Source organism: Terrapene carolina, unplaced genomic scaffold (genome assembly GCF_002925995.2).
Source record: "Terrapene carolina triunguis isolate 2854851 unplaced genomic scaffold, T_m_triunguis-2.0 Scaffold53, whole genome shotgun sequence".
Classification (NCBI taxonomy): Eukaryota; Metazoa; Chordata; order Testudines; family Emydidae; genus Terrapene; species Terrapene triunguis.
The window spans coordinates 13605316-13614052 of NW_020664404.1; the positions used below are offsets into that span (position 1 = coordinate 13605316).

General features: G+C 42.1%; 1 protein-coding gene across 1 annotated transcript in view; it reads left to right on the top strand.

Annotated features, from left to right (window-relative positions):
• ADAM9 (ADAM metallopeptidase domain 9) overlaps positions 1–8167 on the top strand; it is a 51842-nt gene extending 43675 nt beyond the window's left edge. The window contains exons 18-22 of the mRNA XM_026657460.1: positions 996–1101; positions 2934–3072; positions 3580–3673; positions 4929–5053; positions 5876–8167. Of these exons, the coding sequence (XP_026513245.1) occupies positions 996–1101; positions 2934–3072; positions 3580–3673; positions 4929–5053; positions 5876–5954 (543 nt within the window). The 3' untranslated portion in view covers positions 5955–8167. The remainder of the gene's footprint in view (positions 1–995; positions 1102–2933; positions 3073–3579; positions 3674–4928; positions 5054–5875) is intronic.
• Positions 8168–8737: the final 570 nt, after the last annotated feature.

Below are 8737 nucleotides of genomic sequence, written 5' to 3' on the forward strand. Positions count from 1 at the left end.
CTCGAGGCGGACTAAAATGGTCCGTGGCCCGGTGTGCTTAGCACCAATAAAGACACCGAGGGGAGAAAGCAAGCCAAGTTTATTTCAGAGCTCTGAAATGGCACTTGGAGACCAGCATGTCTCAAATCCAGTGCAACAAATACAAATAACTTTTACCTTTTATACCCCAAGCAGTTTTTGTGTAAGCCTTTGTCTGTTAACTCCCTCTTACTACTCCCACCCCTCCCTTCTCTAGCCGTTACAATTAGAAAAGTTTCCATACGCCTGCTTATCTTTTGGCCTTGCAGGGCCTGTTTACAGCAGCTGCCTGCTAGAAAAGCTGACCCTTACATTTCTGCTCTAGCCTGTAAGCAGTGAGCATAGAAGTAGGTGAGAATTCACAAGATGGGGTTTGGGGGTTCCAGATAGGCCCAGAGCAAAAGAGCTTCATCAACACTTTGGCCTTCCACTCTCCCAAGTTACCTGGTAGCTATGCCTAGGGGTCCCCAACAATGTGAAGAAGAAAGGTTACTTACATTACTGTAACTGGAGTTCTTTGATGTGTGGTCCATGTGGATATTTCACTACCTGCCATCCTTCCCCTCTGCTTCGGATCCTTTCCTAGAGTGATTTGCATTAGAGAAGGAACTGGAGAGGTGGTCGGTCCGTGCCTCCTCTTACACCCTCGGTTTGAAGCACAAAGCAGCACAGGGTGCAGGTGCAGACCAATGAACACTGCTACCAAGAATTTTTCCAGTCCCCGGCCCATGAAGCCCATGTGGACCTCACTGTGCAATACACATAGGTACCACGCATCTCAAAAAACTCCAGTAACAGCAAGGTAAGTACCCTTTCTTTTGGAACGTTCTGTTTCAGGAGTTGGGCTGTAGCCTTTGAAGACACCTTGCAGCATTTCTCTTTCTCCCCCTGCCAGTTGGTGGATCAGTCTTATGTGGAGCTACAGTCGCAAAGACAGTAATATGTGGGTTTTTTTGTTTTGTTTTTTTAATTTAAAGGTGTGCAATAACAACAAGAACTGTCACTGTGACTCAGGTTGGGCCCCTCCCTACTGTGACACGAAAGGATACGGAGGAAGCATAGACAGTGGACCTCCTTATAATGGCAAGTAGTGACGAGACGACTTCAGGGCAGTATGCCCTTCTTGCTGTTGGTGCTATTTGGACAGAGTGTGCAAATACTGTGCCTAGTTGTCTGGCTGTCCTGGGAAATGAGACTGGCTGAAGTGCTGGTGGTTGAAACTGCAGTGAGTTTTCTTTCGAGCACAAGAGCTTAGGCTTTGAGTCTTGTAGTGCTGGAGACTTCTGTCCTCTAGAATGTTGGAAATCTTGCAATTCCAGCTGTTTTTAATGACTTCTGTCATCCTGGGCCAAAATCTTTCAAGAGTAGTTGTGCCCAAACTGGAAATGGGGACCCATTCCAGTTTTGAATCCAACCTAGAACTAAAATTTGTAAGGAGGGGCAGATTTGAATCTGTCAATTCCAATCTATACATTCAAAATGTGAAGGCCTGTTTCTAGAAATAATGGCAGATGGAAATAGCTGTCTTATGTACATGATTGCATGCACAGTCTGAGTAAACACCCATAATACTTGCGGGGGGGGGGTGTTTAGTGTTCTCTTTCCTGCTGGCATATACACCTGCAGTGTAAATGTGTGACTTACGCCTCGTGAAGGGGGGTTAGGGTACCCTGCACAGCATACTACTACATTACCATTTAACTAGCATTTATTATCTGTGTGCAGACTGTGCTTCGTGTTGCACTAAACACAAATATAACGCAGTCCCTGCCTCAAAGATCTTATGGTCAGTTTAGTATGTTTTTTGGTTATTGTTTTGTGAAATCTCTCTCCTGGAGGTTTTAGATAGACATGGGTTAGTGTCTGGAGCCTAGCAGAAAAAGTATGTCTTTAGGAGGGACATGGGTAATGAGAGAGTGGTAGTCTAGTGCACTGGGGTTGGGAGGGCATTCCATGTGTAAAAGAGACTATTGGACAAGGAACTGAAGGGAGTTGTGAAGCTTGCATGGCTGGGCAAGGGGGATGCGGTAGGAAACAGGATCCAAGTTGTAGCCTGGGGCAGACTGGTGCAATACCTTCAAGGCAAGGAAAGACCTGATATGGTAAGCAATGGGGAGCCAGCAGAGATAGAGATGAGGACAGGAGTGACATGGTTTGCAATAGGTCAGGAGGATAATGTTGACTGCTCTCTTGGATGGAGTAATAGGGGTCTAGGGGGAAGCCAGTTGTAGTTACTGAGTTGAAAAATCACTCTCTAGAGTATGGAAAAGTGTGTGAACTATCAGGAGAGAAAGGAAGGGGCATAAAGGCTCCGTGTGGAGGGATGGACTAGTGACCTCCTTGAGATCCCTTTGAGCCCCACATTTCTATGATTCTATGACTTTTCATACACTATGTTGTGGAGAAAGATGCCACAAGCCTTGGGGACAGCCTGGATGAATGGAGAAGGGGAGAATGACTCTAAGGTGGTGAACCTGAGCTAAGGGAGGATAGTGGTCTTTCCCACAGCAATCAAGAAGGAAGGATGTGAAGAGGATTTGAGGGGAGTGGGGGAAGAGGGAAGCTCTGTTTCGGCCCTGTTTAACTTGAGCTGGTGACAGGCCCTTCAGGATGATACATCGAAGAGAGTCTGTTACTACTATATTACTGTGCTATACTATTATAGCACAGGGATACTGGAGAACATACGCTTTACTCTTCTTTGACATATTGTCCCTTTTGAAATGACCACCAAAAAGTAATACATTGGGCATGCACCTGGCAATTACACTCAACTTTAGCTTGTCTTTTCTACAGAATGGAGGAAAATTGTAGAATCAGTCCTATCAAAACCCAGCGCCATTGCAGTGCTTAGTAGTGGTGGTACTATGAAAACTAATTCTGTCTGCTTTTCTTTCTCACCCTCTCCCTACCAGACAAAGACACCTCCTTGAGAGATGGGTTGCTGGTATTCTTTTTCCTGGTCCTTCCACTCCTTTTAGCTGCTGCTGTGGCATTTGCAAAGAGAAAGGCGCTGAAGCAATGGTTCAGGAGAACGATATCACATTGTCATCGGTAAGTAGATTTCCCACTCCCACCCCTTTTGCTGATACTTCATAAACTGACCACAGACTCCTCTACAGAAGATGATTCCAAAGAATTGATTGTCAATAGTCCTGAGATGTAAATCTGAGATCCCCACGAGTGGAGATCAGGCAGGTTTATTCCATGCAGTTGCAGTACAGGAGGCAAGTGACCTGATATCAATGGACCTCAGGCCATTCCTTGTAGTGTCATTTGATGTTGTCTGTTTCTGTTTTCTGGGCACATTCTTTGGGACAAAGGGACATTATCTATTCCTTGGAAGAGAAAGGCTCACAGTATGTCTGGACATAGGCACCTGTAAAGAGTGACATACATTTTACTGACGAATTTAGGGAGTAAAATAATAGTTCTTAAACACAGACTTAAATTCAGCCAGTATGTATCTATAAGAAGTGTCATAACATGTTGATGATGATCATGTTGAATTATAGTAAGATGGTTGACCACTCAATGTGGCCAATACAAATCTAATTCCAGATCACATACAAGCGTGCCAACTCCTCCTCGCACAGAGACAGACCCAGGAAACTTCCAGCAGAACATGCCTTATACTTCGAGGAGCGTACCCATGGTAGGTGAGACTTGTTTTTTCTCAGTCTTTGAGAGCAATTATTATCCGTTTTGAAAGTAACAGAGTGGGTAGAGGGTTGAATTGATAAATGGATAATAAAAGCAAGAATTACTCCAAAACTATTACTACCTATTTTTGGTTGGTGGGTTTTTTGTTTTTGCTTTTTAAAGCAATATAATCTCGTATCTCAGTTCTTCCCTCCCCTCACATGTAATGTATACACTGTAAGAAATACCAATGACTATGCTTTCTGTAGGACCTAAAATTTTACAGTAATAGCCTATAAATTATATATAGGCTATGGATGATGAATCCCTTTCTTATTTGTCTGTACTCCTTATGGGGCTGTATAAACAACCAATAATATTAATGAGGAAGATATCCTCTGAAGCCCAAAAGTTTTCAAAGAAGAAAATATCTAAGTAATTCCAAGTATAGTGCATTATTGATATTGCAAAGCTACAGTAAAAATACCAGCTTGGAAGCACAACTGAGAGATTGCAATCTCATTACATTTTTAAGATCTATATATAAAATGTCCTTTAAAATATAGATGGTACATACTAACATCTTGTCTAGATTTTTCTACTGACCTATAATGCACTCCTACACGTAATTGTGCCAAACTATTAAAGGTGACTACAAAGTCTTAAATCAAAATATAGTAGTGTTTCCCCCTTTTTGTTACATACCATATCAGACTTTGCTAGGAAATGAGATTATTTTAATCAGGAGGCTTTTATTTTAAACAAAGTAAAAATTTTTTTGGATGGTGGGAAGGACTAGGATTAGATGATTTAGTTTTATCCATTAAACATTTCTCAAGCAGCAACCTTCTAAAGCACATCAGGATTTGCCATTTTGTAACACCAATAGATAGGCCAACTACATATTGAATGTGTACTATCTGTAGTAGAAAGAGGTGTTGCCAGTGAGGAAATGGATTATTTTCTTAACTTCTTAGTAGTTAAATTTAAGGGAGGGGGAATGGGACTCTTATGGTTTATGTTGCTTAAACTGTCTTTGAGAGCCAACTGGAAGTGCATTCTCTGAAACCATAAGCAGTCTAGAAAGTATTGTAGTTTGAAAAGGGAAGAGTGCTGATCAGGGACAATGTGACATCTCCAAATCTGCTAGTGAGTGGCCCTACATTCCAGTGAAATTACTAAAGAAGCAAATCTTCCTCCAGTTCCTGTTTGTGTGATTTTTTTTCTTTCTTTTTGAATATCTGATGTTGTTCTTTATTTCCTCATAGGACATGCCAGCAAACAGATTCACTGTGCCATCTTATGCAGTTAATCATCATCAACCAGCTTATCACCAGCCTTACAATTATCCTCAGCCACACCAAGAGCAGCAGCAGTATAAGATACCTACAAGGTCAGTAATGACAATTTTGCTACTGGGGAAACTCCTTTATAATACATACTAGTGGAAATGTAAAGTTGAGAACTTGAGCACACAATTTGGGGAAACTCGTAGCTTGTCATTCTGACTCTAACCCTCTCTTTGTGTTCATGTGTGTAAGGCTTTTTCTCATATCTCATATCATGTATACACCAAATAATGAAGCTACACATGTGAATGAAAGGGCCATAATAAAAAAAGGGGTGCAATGAAATTTATAAAACATGCATGTTCTCTGATGACACCTCTTACACTCTTAATGGTAGGTACATTATTACGAAAAGTGTGGGTGCTTTCTATCAGCTTTGAGCATCCAGTTTTATCTTTCTATTTAGTTTCATTCTAAAAATATATATAATAAATATACAACTTTTTTGGTTTAACCATTTATTTAAATGCACGAAATGTTGTATTGATGCCTGTGTCCTTAAGGTGCTAATTAATGAAGCACAAACAGACACTTATATATAATAGTTTGTACTGTGTAGTAATTTGTGTTTTAAATTGGTTTGGGTAGAGGAAAAATTCACTCCAAAATGCCTAATTAGGGAAAGCAGTGTGACTCGGGAAATGTTAGAAGTTTCATATAGTATAGAAGAAAAAAGCCTGTGCAGAGAGAGAGCGTTAGATGGGAGTTATTAGTGCAGAGGTGGCAGCTGAAATTATGGGAAGGAATGCATAGGGAGAGACCATCAAAGACATGACTCTAACACAGAGCAGGAGAAAGAGGGAGCATTCTCTATATGCATATAATGGATGTAATAACCTAAACTGACATCTTTGTCCTCCTTACAGGCCACCTCCACCACAACAGAAGAACGTACCTCAGGGACACTATTTTCCTTCTCGACCTGCACCTTTACCTCCCATGTAGTTTTTAGTTTCTCTTTTACCCTCTCACAAACTGACCTGTTCACTAAAACCGGGCTGAAATTCTTTATACTTCTTGCATCAAATGGCCCATGATATCCCAGAGAGCTGCCTTTCTGCAGTACTGGATATGGAAAATGAGATGGAAACACAAGGAATGTAAGATATTAAACAAAGATACCTATACCAAAGCTACAGGAACGGAATACATCAAGTCTGTTCTTAGCTCCGTGTGTGAGTATCGTGGCTTTGCAAACTGAAGTTGGACTGTCCAGTTGGAAGTGGTTCAGTCTGCAGTAAAATAATCTAAAATACAGCACTTGGGAGTTACTTTTTGTTTCCCACATCTTATGATGAGACACAATCATTAAATATTCCATGTGGCTTATTGTCTTTCTATATGTACAATGAAGAGTAAAAAAACTATTACCTGGGCAGGTGTTAAAAAATGGAATTGTAAAAATCAGGCCACTTGATTTAACAAAAATATTGTTTACATGTTCTTGTTTTGCCTGGACTAGAAACCATTATTCCTGTATATACAACTAAGGGCACAAGTGAAATAAGATGCCAGTATATTTTGAAAGGAAGATGAAATATCCTATAAACATGTTTGTGTATATGTTTTTACTGGTGTGTTTAATATAAACACACTTTTTAAACAACAAAGAAAATTTTAACTTCATGCTGACTGACACTAAGCTATAGACAATAAAGGATACTAGGGCGGTTAATTTAAATGGTTTTTAAATACACAATTTTAAGTAGCTAGACCAGAAACCTCTACTAATTTACCACTAATACGTTAAATGGGATATTAAAATAAAGGTACGAAAAATGGTAGCCTTTTCTTGTTTTAGGAAGGGAGTGATCTTGAGTTTTGATTACGTTAGACAGTCTGACAGCAAGAGACACTGCAAAATATTAAAAGGAATTATGCGTATTGTTTATCTAGGCCCTTTGAGAATTTTTTGAGCACTTTATATCCTAGCACCTCGCTGACCCCAATGTACATAATTTTAACCTACCTTTCAAACTTTGATTTTAGTGTCAGTCAGGATGTTGACACTGGCTAAAGCATGTTATTTTTAAAATCCGATTTAAATCTGTGCCTGAAAAAAGATGCTCTTGGATGTCAGTTGAGGTATGTGAACCAAGGTGAAGTTGGATTATTGGATTATGTTCCACTAGATTATATTGACACAGTGTTGTAGATGCATGACTGCCACAATGGTGTGTCTGTTACACAAATTACAGAAGGTGAAACAATTACTGTTCAAAATAATGCTAAGCTTTCTCATTTTGTCTTAGCCACTTAGCACAAACTTGTTTTGTAAATTTCCCCATATTTGCCAAAAAATCTGTGTGTGTATATATACTTATATAAATATATATAAAGTTTGCATTTGTAATAATAAAATACTTGAACTACTGTGGTTCCCCATAAACGTAAAGAATAAGATTTAAACTCTATTAAAATATGTACAACTTCATCAAAAATATATCGCAAGGTGGGTTGTTTGTTTTTAGGATTATCATTGGTTTATTTCTCTCCTACCTTATTGGGGGTTGCCTAGCTAAAGCTATTCAGCCTTTCTGTCAATAAGGTGCACTTCTTCCCAGGTCTTTTGTAGACAGTTCATGACATGAATGACTCAGTGTACAGGGTGGGAGGGGAATCTGAATTATGAAACTATCTCCAGGAAAAGGCCTGCTTAATTGTATTTAAACTTGTGAATGCCTATGCTATAACTGTGCTAAATTGTGTGCCTTTAATATTAATAGAGTTTTCACACTCCCAGCATACCATTAGCAATGGTATTATAGCAATTAGCAATATTATGTGCAGAATAGGGCAGTAATGCAATAAACGTCATTCTGAGATCACTATTTCTATGGAATAAAGTAGCGCCTCAAATTTTAAATACATGGTGAATATTGAAGATGACTACTGATTTCATGTGTAAGTCTAACACTTAGCCCTATTGTCTGAATACTATTTGAACAATCAGAACCTGTCTTAGACTTATTTGTAAATTGTACTTGTCTAAACCTTTGCACTCCAAATTGTGTCGCAGCTTGGACCTTGTTTTTTGTAGGAGGATTTACAGAAAACACAAATGCCACTTTTCTAAGGGCTGGGCTATACTGAAGGGGCTTCCATTCTATGTGGTTTTTGTTTGTTTTTTAAAAGTAATAATTAAAGATGCCAGTTTTGTAAAACCGCTGCCTCGCGTTGTCATGCCTCTGGGGGGCTCCCTGGTCCCGCACCTCCTGCTCTCGGGCCGGGCTGAGATCTGGGCTGCTGCCCGGCCCAGGAGCCCCGGCCGCGTGCCCCGGGGGGCGGGGTCAGCCTCGCGCTCGGGACCCCCTCGGGCGGGGCCGTTACTCGCCCGCCGCGCGGAGCGCGAGCCGCCCGCAGCATGGGGCGGGGGCTGCGCCTGGCGCTGCTGGCAGCCCTGCTCTCCGGGCTGGGTGAGTGGGGGGGGACCCCGCGCTACCCCCCCGCTCGTCACCCCCCACGCTGCCCCCCCGCCCCGTAACCCCCACACAGCCCTGTCGCCCCCCCGCGCTGCCCCCCAGCCCCGTCACCCCCCCACAGCCCTGTCACCCCCCGCCCTGCCCCCCAGCCCCGTCACCCCCCACTGCCCCGTCACCCCCCCGCGCTGCCCCCCCGACCCGTAACCCCCCCGTGCTGTCCCCCCGACCCGTAACCTCCACACTGCCCCGTCACTCCCCAGCCCTGTCACCCCCCCGCGCTGCCCCCCCAGCCCCATGACCCCCCCA